The following is a 15,187-nucleotide window of genomic DNA, read 5'->3' as shown; positions in this document are numbered from 1 at the left end:
TCCAGGAGAGGGTTGGAAACATTGATATATAGGGCACAAGAATGCTTATTATAATCTTCTTATACAGATAAACCAATGAATAGGAAAAAGATAGCTTTTATGTTTTTGATTTGAGGTATTGAGTAAAATATACGCAGGGAGGGTGTATCCCATGCACCTACAAAGACTCTTTCAGGCTTCATGGAGAGTTATTTCTTTGCCTCCCTGTATGCCTGTTGAGTGTACTCTGCCATATTGGGCTGGTGGCATAAAAATCTTGGTAACTCGAGGATAAACCAGTACTAATACCATACTTCCTGTCACCTTAGGATGGTATTGTGGGGTGACAAAAGTATTTATGTTGTAGTTTGATAGTTGACTGAATATTAAGTAGATTAGTCTTGGTGTTGCATTTTGATGCTTGTGGTATGGGATGCACATAAAGATTTACTCCAATGGATGTTTTATTGTTCACATAGGTACTACTGTGGTCTGCAAATAAAGTGTTTGAAGAGCTTACAGACATTGAGAGACAGTTTCACAAAGCACTTTACACAGTCCGTGCCTTCCTCAACTGTGACAGATACTCTGTGGGGCTGCTAGACATGACTAAAACAAAGGTTAGCCCAAGCAAAGGAAGCAATGTGTTTAAAATATTAAATATATACTATATCCAGCAGTTATGTTACAAATCAAACTTTGAGCCACCTGGAATGACATGCATTAATGGTTCTTACAAAATGGTTTGGAGAAATGGAGCATCCTAATTGGTTAAACCCAACCATGTAACCGTGCAGTAAGATTTTTTGACCACCAACTTGATCTTTGTGTTCATCGAATAATGGAATAAGCTCAGTGGCCTAAGCAGCTGACAGCCAGAATGATCACTTCCATCACAGAACGTTCAGCCGCCATCTCGGAAAGGCAACTGCCCGAGAGAAAAATACAAATAAGGTCTTCATATTTTTTGTAGGTAGTTTTATGAAAAGTCTGTTTATTGAGTAGGTAGTTTTAATCTTTTGGGTACTGTTGAGCACCAGCTATCCAGTGAAAGATCATCAAAGCGCCTCAGAAGTCAGCACAGGCCTGTGGTGCCTTTTCCCATGTTCGAGAAGGATCTCTGACGTTTCTCAGCCTCAGATCATTATTGACATTTGTGATCTTGTTCGGAGTTTGCCCACACCCCACAGCTGTACATGCCGGGATTTCCTCTCTGCACGTGTTGCGCTAATGACACTTTCCAGCCATCGCATTCTATCCCCTTTAGTGAGCACCATAGAGAAAATATTTCAAGCCAGCCCGACATTACATTTCTGTGCTAAAGAGCTTCTCTTACTACAGCAGATATATTTGAAATTAAAATCTATTTTATGACTTCTATTTTCCCAGGAATTCTTTGATCAGTGGCCAGTCTTGATGGGCGAGGTTCTCCCATATTCTGGTCCAAGGACTCCAGATGGAAGGGTAGGCCTTTTAGGTTTTTAATTTGACTGTTTCCATCCCAAGTGCATGATAATTTGATGCTTGTGAAAGAGACTAAGATCTGTAGTGATTCTTTCTAGGAAGAGATGCACAGTAGTGTGAAGTCAATGAGTTTATTTTCCTGGCAGTGTTAGAGACTATACAGTAATTATTTGTGGAGACACCAGTTTGTTAGTAGCAAGGTTTGTTATAAAGTATTCTCATTGTACTACCTACAAAGTTAAGCCTAACGTTTTAGGTTTGCATTGAGAGACTGTACCTCACTAGTGCCAAGTGTTTTTCTCAACTTAAAAAATAAATGGTAAATATAAAATCTGCTTCTTGTTGCTTTAGTGCATAATCTGGAAGCAAAAAATATAGAGAGCAGAATGGAAACCTGAGCGAGCTCTGAGAGGGTAATTTTCAAAGTACAGCAGTGTGTTACGTGCAGAAATAGCCTTTTACAGCCTTGCCCACCTGATATGTGGGTAACCTAACATGCATATGTCATGTTCGCACATGCATTTACTCGCACTGAGCAGAGACATTTCTGGTTGTGGCTTTAGGAAGGGGTTTGGACTTCTATACATACTTCTGGACTTAGAAAGCATATGCGTAAACTTTCAGAAAAATGCTGTGCGCACAAAACAAGAAGTGTAACTTGAGTGGGTAGATTTGGCGGGATAATTTTCAAAGCGGATTTATGCACTTAAGTCCACTTTGAAAACTGGAGTAAATTATGCACATATTTGTGGCATGCATTTCACGGGATGTTTAAAATTAACCTCATTAGATCTATATCATGGGTTTAGCTGTAAGTGAGAATCAGAAAGTAAAAAGCAAAATCTTTGGATTTGCATATGAAGATCTTTTTTATGACATGCACATCTTATTTGTTTATTAATTAGAAATGTACTTTCGTCATGTGAAAAAGGCGGATGCATACAAGCCATTCTCTGTGGTCCTTTCTTTTCTCTTGTGTCCAGGAAATCATTTTCTACAAAGTGATTGACTACATCTTACACGGGAAAGAGGAAATTAAAGTTATCCCGTAAGTTTTACTCAAACCTTTAACAGTTTTTAGCTTTACTGTGAATAACCAGGACTGAAGCCTCGAAGCAAGGCTGTCAACTGAATTCCAAAGAATTGGAAAGTTACTTGTGTTGAGTACCTTTTTTTCACTGGTAATGAGAGAAAATACAAAGTTATCGACATTCAGGGGAATTGTAGCATGCCCAGGAGCATCTCATGCCATCCAGAAGGGGTGAATGCTGTAAGCCACACAGATCAACAATGTTGGACGTTGCGTACCATAAATGTAACAAATAAATTAATACATAAATAGATCTAGGGAAGGCTCTCAAGAACTGGAGCATGGAACGTGCGGTTATTAGCATCTTGCTTGTGCGGTATCCTTACAGGAATCCTCCTGCTGACCACTGGGCTCTGGCCAGCAAGCTGCCAACATACGTTGCTGAAAATGGACTTGTGAGTATAAAAAATAAAGAACCAATCTTCTTGGGCATAAAAGGGAGAAAGGATCTGTTGGTTTATTTTTTTATATTTGATATTGTGATGTTCTTGTTCCAGCTTTTGTGGAATTACTAGATTTAGATAACTAGATATGTAGATATAGGTATGCTTTTCATAGTTACAAAATTAATACAAGTTCCATTGATCAGTCATGTGACCAAGAAACTAATTAAACTATTGAATATGCTAATATAGGAATGTCAGTGTGCTTTCATGCGGGATAAATGTTTCTTTCTTGAGTGAAAGGAGAAGACCTCTGACAAAATTGTTAAATGAGCCTTGAATAAAAGCTGAGCTCTCATTCTTTTCTAGATTTGTAATATTATGAATACACCAGCTGATGAGTATTTTGAATTCCAGGTAAGTGGCTTTTGTGTTCTGGTTTCTGGAATAAGAAGCTGCTGGTTCTGGAGCTAAATAATTTCAAGATCAAATGTCTTGAGTTAGCATTTGGGATTTCACTGTGGCAGCAATGTTCAAGGAGAGCGGGTCAACTTCAGAAAGAGAGATGGAAGGGAGCGATATGCACTGAATTCCTTCCTATAAAGAGTACATGGAACAGATTGACTGATTAATGGGGATTTCCTTTGCTGGAGCCTTTTAGCAACCAAGCACACTCATCCAGGAGTGCGATGGATATCTTAGAAACATACAATATGACAGCAGATTAGGACCTCAGGGTCCTGAATTCTATTCCTGTTGGAGTACCACAGAGCCCAGGTGACTTTTGGCTCTCACCTCACTTACATGCATAATTTAAACGTGTCTTTAGTTTATCTGGGAAGCTACATCAGACTTCCATCTCGTAACCAAACCAAAGCAGGACATTCCCACTTGCACTAAGCTCAAGAACGGTGTAATTCATCTCATGTCTAGCTGTTGGGGACTGGACCTCCCCACCTCTTCAGTTTGTCTGATGTGTCCACAGTAGCTGCTGTGTTTGTTGCTAAACAAACACAGTTCAGGTAAAAGACCTAGGCACCGGGATTGCTGGTGTTAGGTTGCACATGGGAATTTATATGTTCAGCTAACTAAAGTGGAAAAATTGCAACTGGGCAGACTGGATGGACCAGATATGCCTTGTTCTGCCATCAGTTACTATATTATTAAGTAGTACTAAGCAGTCACCTGACCTTCAGAGCTTTTCACATTGGGGTTTTTTTTTTAATAATTATATGCAGGTAACTGCATCTTCTAAATCTCCTGTACGACTGGATGCAAAGTATTCAATTGACAGGATTCAGATCCACATGAGGACCAAGTGCTGCTGATAAAGCTGAAAAATATGGATTTCAATAACATAGTGTAACTCAATCTACAGGGAGGTGTTCTAAGAGCTTAGATTTTAGGGAATGCAGAATCAGTGCTACGAAAGCAGGATCTGCAAAGTTAGATATGATTCTTTAGGTAATACAGTAGATATTGGCCAATAAAGACCAAAATGGCCCATCCAGACTGCCCAGCAAGGTGTTTAGTTGTAAATGCCTTCCACAACATGCAGGTTACCCCCATTCCTTCTTAGAAGTACAATGCAGTCATTCCCAATGCTGTTTTGGGCTGAATCGCTACTCCATGCCGGTTACACCAGTGCTTCATTACCATTCTCTTGTCAGTAGAGATCCTATGTGTTTATCCTATGCCTTCTGTAATTCTGGTTTTGTTCCACCATCCAGACATCCACCACTTTTTCCATGAAAACAATATTTCCTGATGTTTGTTCCTTAGTCTACCAACTTGGGGCTTCATATCCAGACCTTGGTTCTATAGCTTCCTTTTCACTGGAAAAGGTTTGCTTCTTGTGCATTGTTAATATCTTCCAGGTTTTTAAATGTCTCTATCATACCTTCCTCCCCTCATCTCTCCTCTCTAAGATGCACATATTTAGGTCCTTAAATCTCATCTCATGGCTTTTGATGCCATTTTGGTTGCCTTTCATTGGACTGCCTCTAGCCTACCTCTATCCTTGCTGAGATACGGCCTCCAGAGCGGAGCACAGTATTCTACGTGAGGCCTCACTAGGGACATCATCAGTATCACTTCCTTTGTTCTGCTGGACATGACTCTCTCCATGCAGCCTGCTATCCCTGTGGCTCTAGCCACTGCCTTGACTCACTATTGGCGTAAGCAGATCAGATCATGAATTTTGGAGAATAAGAGAGGAAGCTGCACATTCTTCATATGGAGAACATGTAGAACCTGTGGAGTGGGCTTCTGTGTCACAAAACCTTACCAAAACTGCAGCCATTTTGGGAAACCAAAGACCCTATTTATTTTCCAAATTGTATATATATTTTTGGGCTATGAAAATGAGACGACCAGCAAAGATGTATTCAGAGGTCTGTGGGTTTATAGGTCTGCTTCCCTAAGGCATATGCTTGTCACGCAGTAGTTCCTGTCCATCTTGAAATGAGATAACAGCTCTATATGCTCAGAACATTTTTCTGGGCCTGTGAAACATGCTCTCAAAGGCCTTGGTGCAAGGGCTGAAAACAAAACTGGGATTTGTGGGATCCCAAAAAACATATTCATTACAACCCTAAACAGCAGTGGTACAACTGCATCAGGCTTTCGGGAAGGCTGAGGGACAGAGGGCATGGTTAAAATCCAAATATCAGTGAATGTGGATGCAGTAAAGAAGAAGAAGTAGATTGAATTGAAATACAGAAAGAGCCCTAGGAACCTTACCAGCTCTAGTTCCAAAAGAGCTACTAAAATGATGCATGAGACTGCAGGTGTTCAAATATGTACACCCTGGAAGAGAGGATATACTAATAGACAAATACCTCATATGTGTAAATAGTGCCCAGAAAATTCTATTCCAAGAGCTCACGATGTAAGATGGGGCATAGACAGGAGCGGCATTAGAAGATAAGTCATCTTGTTGGAAGTTGTGGATGTGTGCAATGACCTCCCAGGGGACATGGTAAAGGGAAGAACAACAACAGAATTCAAGAAGGGCTAGCGAAAGCAAAAGGATCAGTTGTGAAGAAGTGATGAAATTCATTTCCAGAGGATGTGGTTAAGGCAGTTAGTGTAACTGTGTTTAAAAAAAGGTTTGAATAAGTTCCTGGAAGAGAAGTCTATAAACTGCTATTAATCAATTGACTTAGGGAATAGTCACTGCTATTACTGGTATCAGTAGCATGGGATTGGGTACTTGCCAGGTTCTTATGGCCTGGATTGGCCACTGTTGGAAACAGGATGCTGGGCTTGATGGACCCTTGGTCTGACCCAGTATGGAAGCTTCTTATGGTCTTATAGGAAAGACCGAGATCAGCTGGGGTCTCTGGCATTGCCAAAGGAGCTGGGTGGATGAGATAGGCCTTGCCTGCCATCAGATTCTGCATTCTGTGCTTGGGTTACCTCATTCCTATCACTACCAGTCAGAAATCTCTAGTGTTTCTAGGTATAATTCATTGTCACTGAGATACTAAAACTAACAATGAACTTTTCTATGTAGAAAGGACCTCTGGATGAGACTGGATGGATGATCAAAAATGTCCTTTCTATGCCAATAGTCAACAAGAAGGAAGAGATTGTTGGAGTTGCTTCATTCTACAACAGGAAGGATGGAAAACCCTTTGATGATATGGACGAGGTTCTAATGGAAGTATGTTTGCCTGGGAAACAGCTAGAGTTAAACCCATTTAATGAAGGGATTGGACTGTATGGAAGAATCCAACATCCATATCCCATCCTTCCAAATACCAAGGGATACTGCAAACATTTACAACCTACTGCAACATCAAATACATATATATATACATATATATCTACCTAACACCTATTGTGTGGGTGTGTGTGTATACATACATAGCTGTACTGCATTTAATTATAACACATATTAGGCTCAATTAACATATACAATCCTTTCATGAACAACCATTCAGTAAACATCTAGGAAGAAAGCCAAACACGTATTTCTTTATTTGTCAAACTTTATGTACTGTTTTGGAATTAAAATATAACAATGCTCCAACTAAATGAGAATAATGAAAGCAGGTCATCTATTTTTCACAATGATCAATGACATCTCCGCTACGAATAAAACAGTCTGCATCACCTACATTACAACTTGCTGTTTTTTGAAGAAAATGCAGAATGATTTCCATTAGATTCAGGTTATACTTTACCCTTCACTCATGGGAAGAGACCAACTGTGCTGTGAATTAGTGCAGCTCTTTAAAGCTTGATCTAAGAATATAAACAAAATATTTAAAGCTGACGCTACAAATTCCTGTCCAAAAGCTTGGCTATGGAATGGGCTGAGGACCAGGGAAGCCAGGGTTCAAATCCTGCTGACACCCCTTGATCTTGGGCAAGTCACTTCACCCTCAGGTGCAAATTTATAGCGTAAGCTCTCTGGGACCAGGGGAATAACCGAAGGTAACTTGTCTTGAACTACCATGAGCTAAATCTAAATCTTGCTGATTTGCTCTTTGGAGCTAGATTTGAAAGTGAGACAAAGCTTTAAAGAACTCTGTCTACTTCTGGGGCTCAGACGTAATGTATGTGGAGGAGGATTGATCTGAGGAGAGCCTGCAGATAGAGAAATCGTCTTTCCATGATTCACAGCGTGGATCACACAGCAAGAGATAGCCTTGATAAAAAAAAAAAAAAAGATTTTCTTAATTGAGTTTTCCAAGGTTACTCAGAAAAACAGCTCCTGTCCTCTTGCTCTTCAGTCCCTGACACAGTTCCTTGGCTGGTCCGTCCTCAACACAGACACCTATGACAAAATGAACAAACTGGAGAACAGGAAGGACATTTTTCTGGACATGGTCAGTTATCATGTGAAGTGCTCCAATGACGAACTCCAGACAGTGCTGGTACAGTATTTCCCTTTTGCTGTTCCTTGCTTATTTTTACTCCGTGCAGAAAAATTGCTACAGCTTCGCAGATTAAGAAGGCGCCATGAGGGGAAAGAAGCCGAGCAGTCGTCAGAGTGCTGAGGCTGCCACCTGACCCGCTTCATCTGTGAAGGATAAATGCTGTGCCTCGTTCGTACCTGATCAGAGCGGCCCAACTAGCCCCAGGTCAAGAGGGACTCCTTAGAGAGGAATACATTTTTAAAAACCGGATTGGCTAACTTTATCACCCATGGCTTAGAGTTAAATGGCAGCTCTGCCATTCCCCCAACTCTGCCTCACCTTTGCTCAAAACGTAGCATATTTAGGAGGTCATTTTCACAAGGATTTACACAGGTAAAATGGGGGTTTTGAAAATTGCTATCTTTACGCGCTTGACTCCTTTGAAAATTCCCTCCATGCATAAATGGGATTTTGAAAACGTTACGATGTTTGATGCTTTTACGGATGTATTCTCTGGCTGATATACAGTATTTCGGTCCTGTTCAGAATGCTGTGGGTCATACTTTGAAAAGTGTTTCTCTCATTCTGTGCCTGAGCATAAAAGCGTTTGAAACAGTAGATTCGACAGTGCACTAGAAAACTGCCCTTGCAGGCGAGAATGTAGATTCTTATTTCTCGAGAGGGGTACAAAGGAGGGAAGAAATGTACGTGCTGAGCTCCCAGCATGAGGACACACTGCAGGTTTCTGGTCTCACTGGAGTCTTGTCCACAGGAATAGTGCAAGTGAAAAACAGAAACTTGTAGTGCTGAAGGGGTGGAAGCCGAAGGGCACGCCTTGAACTCTCTATAATCACTACCTGGGAGACACAGGGTGCGTTGCCCCACAGCAAGGGTAATAGATGGGAGGATGTCCCCACATCAGTGTCAAATCTCAGCAATAACAAGTCGGCACCATTTTGCTGCTGCTGCTTCTGCTGTACCTTGTTGCAGACCTTATGACTTTCTGTTTCCAGAAAACAAAAGAGATGCTGGGAAGGGAGCCGGAGGACTGTGATGAAGACGAGCTCTATGAAATACTGGTGAGTTGAAGGCAGACTGACTCTGCCCTAGCTCATCTCCCAACTTTTGATCCTGGACAGCAATCTTTCTCCGCAGGGTCCATGGTGTGAACGCTTCTGCTACAATCCCTGAAACTCAGGATCATCACCAGGGAACATGGCGTCCCAGGCAAGGGTTGTCATCCTCTGCCCATGGACCCCCCCCCCCCCCCCACTGGGACAGGCTCAGGGAGAACATGTAATGGGCTCTTGACTCACTCGAGAAGCACATAGTCATGTCTGGGGTTGGGGGCAGGGTGTTTGCGTAGCTCGACCCTCTTGCCTCCAGCATCCCTCTCAGCTTGGTTTCCTGTGAGCCTATCTTGCCTACTTGCATCAACAACCCAGCTGCAACTGCCACCTTTTTAAGTCCCTGCCAGCCAGAGCTGGATTTAAGCTGGTGATCTAGATGTGAAAGGCCATGTCACAGTATTACGGTGTTACCCTACTTCCACTGGACTGCTAAGATACATATTTAACTTTCATCAGCTATATTTACACAGTCAACTTTGGTGACACTTTCATCTTGTTTGGTTTACAGCAAAAAGAGCTCCCAGATCCAGAGGCTACTGATATTTACGAATTTCACTTTAGTGACTTGCCTGTAACAGAGTTGCATTTGGTGAAGTGTGCAATACAGATGTACTATGAACTGGAGGTAGTGGATAAATTCCACATACCACAGGCGGTAAGAGCACAGCTTCTTGTATGTGGATGTTGTGTGCACTTTTGGTATCATTGAACATGCCACTGTATTTTGTGAAGTAAGATGTCGTGCATTTGCTGGGGATGCCAATGTCAGCGTTGCCCGAACTGGAGGAGAATTAGTTGGCTGCTAAAGCGCATGAAAGCTGAAGAATGATTGACCAAGCTTGACTTACAGTAGATTTCTGAAGTCACCAGTAACCAAGGAAGAATTTTATGACACATTAGTCCAGGCTGAGCTGAGATGTGGGACCAGATGTACCAAAAGCTTTCCCCCATTTGTGTGAATGTGAAAAATGTTGTTTAGTACATTTGGTCCACAGTGCAATTCTGGTGAAAGCTAGCTTGCTACTGCACTCTGTGTCACATCTTCTTTCAGCTGACTGTGACCCTTTTCTTCTGTGTATTAACAGGTGCTGGTCCGTTTCTTGTACTCTGTCAGTAAAGGCTACCGAAAAATCACTTACCACAACTGGCGTCATGGTTTCAATGTGGGGCAGACCATGTTTACACTTCTTATGGTACAAACCAAGATTAAGAAATGCTAGATAACTTCATCTTGCTGTGAATTCCAGACTTTGGGACAATGTTTGATGATGCATTTAGAATGTGACTCTGTCTGTTCTCAGACATTGTGGATAATGCAGCAATAGATTGTGCCAAATGCCTTCCATATTAAGAGAAAGCAGAAATAGTAAAAAAAGAAAAAATAAATGGCAATAGGCAGATGGCACCTTACAGATTGATCAATTTATTGACGGTTGAGCTTTTGAGTGCTGCCTCCTGTAAAGTGTTAGCACTGAAGCCCAGGGAGGTTTGTGTGTGTCAGTTTCGCAGGACGAGGGAGGCAACTGAGAATATAGAGGTCACAGATTTGACAGTTCTGTGCTTTCACTACAGTCCCACAATGAGGCGCAAAGGGTGACGTGCATTCTCCTGCACAGTGCATCCAGCCAAAGCTGGCCCTGCTGCTCCTCAATGCAGGTCTCAACTCTGCCGTCACGTCACCTACTGAGGTTCATATGCACAAGTTTGCTTTGAAAATGCCGGCATGTACAAATTACACGCCAACCTGAGCCCTACCCGCACAGTTCTAAACTTATCCTCACTGTGTCTACTCAAAGGTCCTCGTCAATGCATTCACACATTCAGCAGGTGCTGCCTCTTGTTCTTCTAGACAGGAAATCTGAAGCGCTACTTCACGGACTTAGAGGCCTTAGCAATGGTGACAGCAGCTTTCTGCCATGATATTGATCATAGGGGCACCAATAACCTGTATCAGATGAAGTAAGTTTGGCTTTAACCACCTACACTAAAGAAATGATAAATAGTAGGTAGCAGTTTACGTTCTAGACACAAGCCTGTCTGTCTCGAGCCATTCTGTCCTACGTCTTCTTAATTCCGATTTCTTTTTCCGATTTCTTTACAGATCTTCAAATCCTTTGGCAAAACTTCATGGATCCTCCATTTTGGAACGGCATCACTTAGAATTTAGCAAGACGTTGCTCACCGATGAGGTATCCAGTGTTGACGTTTTGTCACATTCCTGCCTGCCCACTGAGGGCTCGCGATTGCTTTTATTATGTATGTATAACCTGTACATCGCCTAGGCCTTACAGTGATAGGCGATTAATACATTTTATTAAATGAAATGAAATGAAAATGAAATGAAGTTTGCCTGTAGAGCGGTTACACAGAAGGAATACTCAAAGGCTCGTGTGATCTGAAGCGAATACACTTCCAGATGCAGCATTTTGTGTCCTGCTGTTTGTTTTATATGTATAACATAAATAATATTTCTGCAGAAGACTAGTAGTTACACCAGTTTGTAATTTCATGTTGCCTCTGAATTTGATCTTTGACCTTAATAAGCAAAAAGGTGGCACAATACTGCACTTCTCTTAGAAGCGCGTGAGCAGGCTGAAGACAGCGTATGAAAAAATATATATAGTTTGGCACATCCCCCAAGTGAGCGATCACTTCTGAAGAAGGGACCCATGGTGTGACAGTGTATGTGAAATGCCTGGATAATTCTTATTTTGGTCCAATATAAGATATTTCAGCCTGCAAAGAATCCAGGTCACCTTGAGCAACAATCAAAGCCAAAAATAGATATGCAGAGGTCTGAATGCTGGGGAATCCTTTCTTGGAAGAGGATCACAGTAATGTGACTCTTTTCAGTCTCTTCCCCTTCAGACCTCTCTTGTCTCTGAATCACCGTAAGCTGATGTTTATTCATGGGAAAGCAAGAAAATGTAAAGGTAGAATTATTCTGAGTGTTCTCCTTCCAGTGACAACATGACATTGACAAAGTTATTGTGAGCTGATAATAGGAACTTGTATGCAAATAAATGATATTTGAACAGAGAGAACATTCATTTCAAGAAGAAGGAAACTTCACAGAGCAGAGGCGTTCTAAGACCAAAATGATAAAGAGGATGGAACAACTCCCCTATGAGCAAAGCCTAAAGAAGTTAGGGTTGTTCAGCTTGGAGAAGAGACGGCTGAGGGGGGAATATGATAGAGGTCATTAAGATCATGAGAGGTCTTGAATGAGTAGATGTGAATCAGTTATGTACACTTTCGAATAATAGAAGGCCTAAGGGGCATTCCATGAAGTTAGCAAGTAGCACATTTAAAAGAAATTGGAGAAAATTATTTTTCACTCAAACAAAATTAAGCTCTAGAATTCCTTGCCGGCAGATGTGGTTAGTGCAGTTAGTGGAACTGAATTTTAAAAAAGGTTTGGATAAATTCCTGGAGGAGAAGTCCATAAACTGCTATTGATCAAGTTGACTTTGGGAATAGCTACTGCTATTACTGGCATCAGTAGCATGGGATCTACTTAATGTTTTGGGTACTTGCCAGGTACTTGTGACCTGGATTTGCCAATGTTGGAAACAGGATGCTGGGCTTGATGGACCCTCAGTCTGACCCAGTATGGCAATTTCTTATGAGATTCACTGGCTTGTTGTATATGGGCACAGGGTCAAATCACACCTGGACATTCAATGACCATATTTCAATCAGAAATGTTTCCCCTTATTAAGCCAGTGAATTAGTAATAGATTTATTTACCAAAAAGCTTTGTAACCTTATTGGTGCCTTATATAGAGTAAACAAAATGCAGTTCTGCTGTACCTTCTCCTGGACCACTAGGCTTTCAGGCCAGAGTATAGAATCCTTCATCAAACCCAAATGTTTCAATATTTTGTATTTCATTCCTTTTATGTGACTGCTTTTTCTTCTCCTTAGAGTATAAACATCCTCCAGAATCTCAACAGAAGACAGTTTGACCATGTGATGCATATGATGGATATCGCCATTATTGCCACAGACCTGGCTTTGTACTTCAAGTAAGTCGTTTGTGTTTGGTGGTTCAATATTTGCCATCATTATCACAGCTGGAGTTTGTTTTGCTTATTGATTCTTTGCATTCTTCAGTGCAGCCAAGTTTGAAAAAGAGCCATGAGTGGTGCTGGTTTTTGATTGGTCCATGCGGGGTGCATTTGTGCTGTAATTTATTACATCTTATATGATACGCCTCCAAAAATGGCTTCTCTCAGGAATGCAGTTTGAGGGCCTTCAGCTATGATCATGTAATAGTATCATATCTTGCACAGTACACACTGGGGAAATGTTTTAATTTGGGGCTTTCCTACAAATGTTAGCGACTTGGGATTATTCTATCTCTAATATTCCAGCATTTTGTGTGGTTTGGAGTTTGCACCCTTCTCAGCTACCTGTCCTGTCCCTGCAGGAAGAGGACAATGTTTCAGAAGATTGTAGACCAGTCCAAGACATTTGAGAGCGATGAAGCCTGGACCGAGTACATGATCCTGGATCAGACACGGAAAGAAATCGTCATGTGGGTTTCTCAGGAGCCCTCTGAAAGCCCTCTCTTTGCTTTGCTTGGTTTGATTTGTCACCAGCTTATTTTTAGGCCACATTGTTGTGATTTAAATCTGTTAATTTATAACTATAATATTCATATTAATAATAATAATGGACTTTTATTTTGCTTTTATCCAAACTGCTTTACAGAGGTAATAGGGGGTAATTTCGAAACGGCTCATATTGGAAGAAAGTCTGCGAGTACCTTTTACCCTTGAGATGTTTTTTTACCAATTCTCAAAATGAAAGTATGCATGACGTCACCCTTTGAAACTTGACCTGTGAACACTTGCACCTCACTGATGGTCCCCAGAGGGTTTTCCCCCCCACAATCGGATTTTAAATGTTCCAAAAATTATGATGAAGGCAATTCCAAAACTGAGCCCAAAGAATTTTTACCCTTCAAAAAATAAATAGTAACTGAATAGCAGAAGCATTGACTTTTTTAAGTATATGAATTCTCGCCGCTCTTGTTAATTTATGGCAATTTTTTATTCATCTCACACATTCTGCTGCCATGAAACTGTGAGTCTGCAATGTAGCGAGTACGGGATCCAGTCCAGTTACACTGATGTACGAGGAATGCTGGGGAGGGGTGAAAGTCTCCAACATTCCCAGTGTGTCCATTACTGGAAAATTAGACATCTGGGACCCCAGAATGAGACCCGTTATCAGACGGGTAAATAAATGCAGCAACAATATCAAATAACTAAACGCTCAAGTAATGAGGAAAGGAATGTGGATTATGTGAGGAGCTCCAGGCCTTTTACCTGCTCAAATTCTGCAAGTCATTGCTTGTTGCTTGCTTTAATGTTTGGGTTCTCTCTCTCCTCTAGGGCAATGATGATGACAGCCTGTGATTTATCTGCCATTGCTAAACCCTGGGAGGTGCAGAGCAAGGTACATGCACCCATCTCTTATTTAATATTAGACTGGCTGATATCTTGGTTACATCATTTCTCTCTTCTTCTTTAAGTAGCACTGGTTTATCTAGGAGGGTGTGAAGGCCTCCCAGGTGTGTGCATTTTTAACCACAATTCAAAACCTCTCGGGTTTTGTGCTCTGTTGGGGAAATTATTTCAGCAAAACTCTTGCTATGCCCAAGAACGTACTTCAAACAACCTCCAGTGGTGCTCTGCGAAGTCACTTCTAGCAGAACAGCACCTTCCTGGCACCGCTGAAATGCTGCCTGTTAGGATGAATAATTTGAATTATGTGTGCAGATTTTTATTCTGTTATGTTTTAGTTTTATTTTAGCTGATGTGTATTATGATATTGATTGTACATCGCTTTGAGCGACTCTTAGACATCTTTAAATAAATAAACAAATATATTACAGTCTATGAACTCCAGAAGGAGGCTCTGGTTGGTTCAATGCAACAACAAAGAAGTCATTAGCAGTACATTTAAGAAAGTGAGATCATCCTTAACCTGCCCAGACTTACAAATGAGGTTCATTTCTGTCAAGGTGTGAGTAAAACAAACCCATTTGGATAAACTCTGGGGGTGCCTCTATCCCACAACGGTTTCCTGAAAGGTTGCTCTGGTGTAAACTTCCCCATGCAGAGTTTACTTACTGGATCCCTGTCCACGGGGTTATCCTAGGACCTCCAACTGTCTGCCTCTCCAGATATGCTTTTTTTCCTTCAGTCTCCTGGGAAGGAACTCTTAAATGTTCTCTCTTCACTCTCCTGAGCGGAACTAGTC

The 15,187-nt window shown here is 41.4% G+C and overlaps 2 protein-coding genes across 2 annotated transcripts in view; one reads left to right on the top strand and one right to left on the bottom strand.

Moving 5' to 3' along the window:
• Positions 1-15,187, bottom strand: part of PPARGC1B (PPARG coactivator 1 beta) — a 143,432-nt gene that overhangs the window by 4,707 nt on the left and 123,538 nt on the right. The window lies entirely within an intron of this gene.
• The window catches only part of PDE6A (phosphodiesterase 6A), a 29,378-nt gene that overhangs the window by 8,169 nt on the left and 6,022 nt on the right, over positions 1-15,187 (top strand). Inside the window, exons 4-18 of the mRNA XM_029583451.1 lie at positions 459-599; positions 1,369-1,443; positions 2,427-2,491; positions 2,862-2,928; positions 3,286-3,333; positions 6,434-6,583; positions 7,659-7,802; positions 8,798-8,863; positions 9,423-9,569; positions 10,000-10,107; positions 10,764-10,873; positions 11,016-11,103; positions 12,842-12,942; positions 13,347-13,454; positions 14,317-14,380. Coding sequence (XP_029439311.1) covers positions 459-599; positions 1,369-1,443; positions 2,427-2,491; positions 2,862-2,928; positions 3,286-3,333; positions 6,434-6,583; positions 7,659-7,802; positions 8,798-8,863; positions 9,423-9,569; positions 10,000-10,107; positions 10,764-10,873; positions 11,016-11,103; positions 12,842-12,942; positions 13,347-13,454; positions 14,317-14,380 — 1,482 coding nt within the window. The remainder of the gene's footprint in view (positions 1-458; positions 600-1,368; positions 1,444-2,426; positions 2,492-2,861; positions 2,929-3,285; positions 3,334-6,433; positions 6,584-7,658; positions 7,803-8,797; positions 8,864-9,422; positions 9,570-9,999; positions 10,108-10,763; positions 10,874-11,015; positions 11,104-12,841; positions 12,943-13,346; positions 13,455-14,316; positions 14,381-15,187) is intronic.

Source organism: Rhinatrema bivittatum, chromosome 18 (genome assembly GCF_901001135.1).
Source record: "Rhinatrema bivittatum chromosome 18, aRhiBiv1.1, whole genome shotgun sequence".
Taxonomy (NCBI): Eukaryota; Metazoa; Chordata; class Amphibia; order Gymnophiona; family Rhinatrematidae; genus Rhinatrema; species Rhinatrema bivittatum.
The sequence above is the reverse complement of the archived record's forward strand: the minus strand, read 5'-3'. Positions and strand labels throughout refer to the sequence as shown.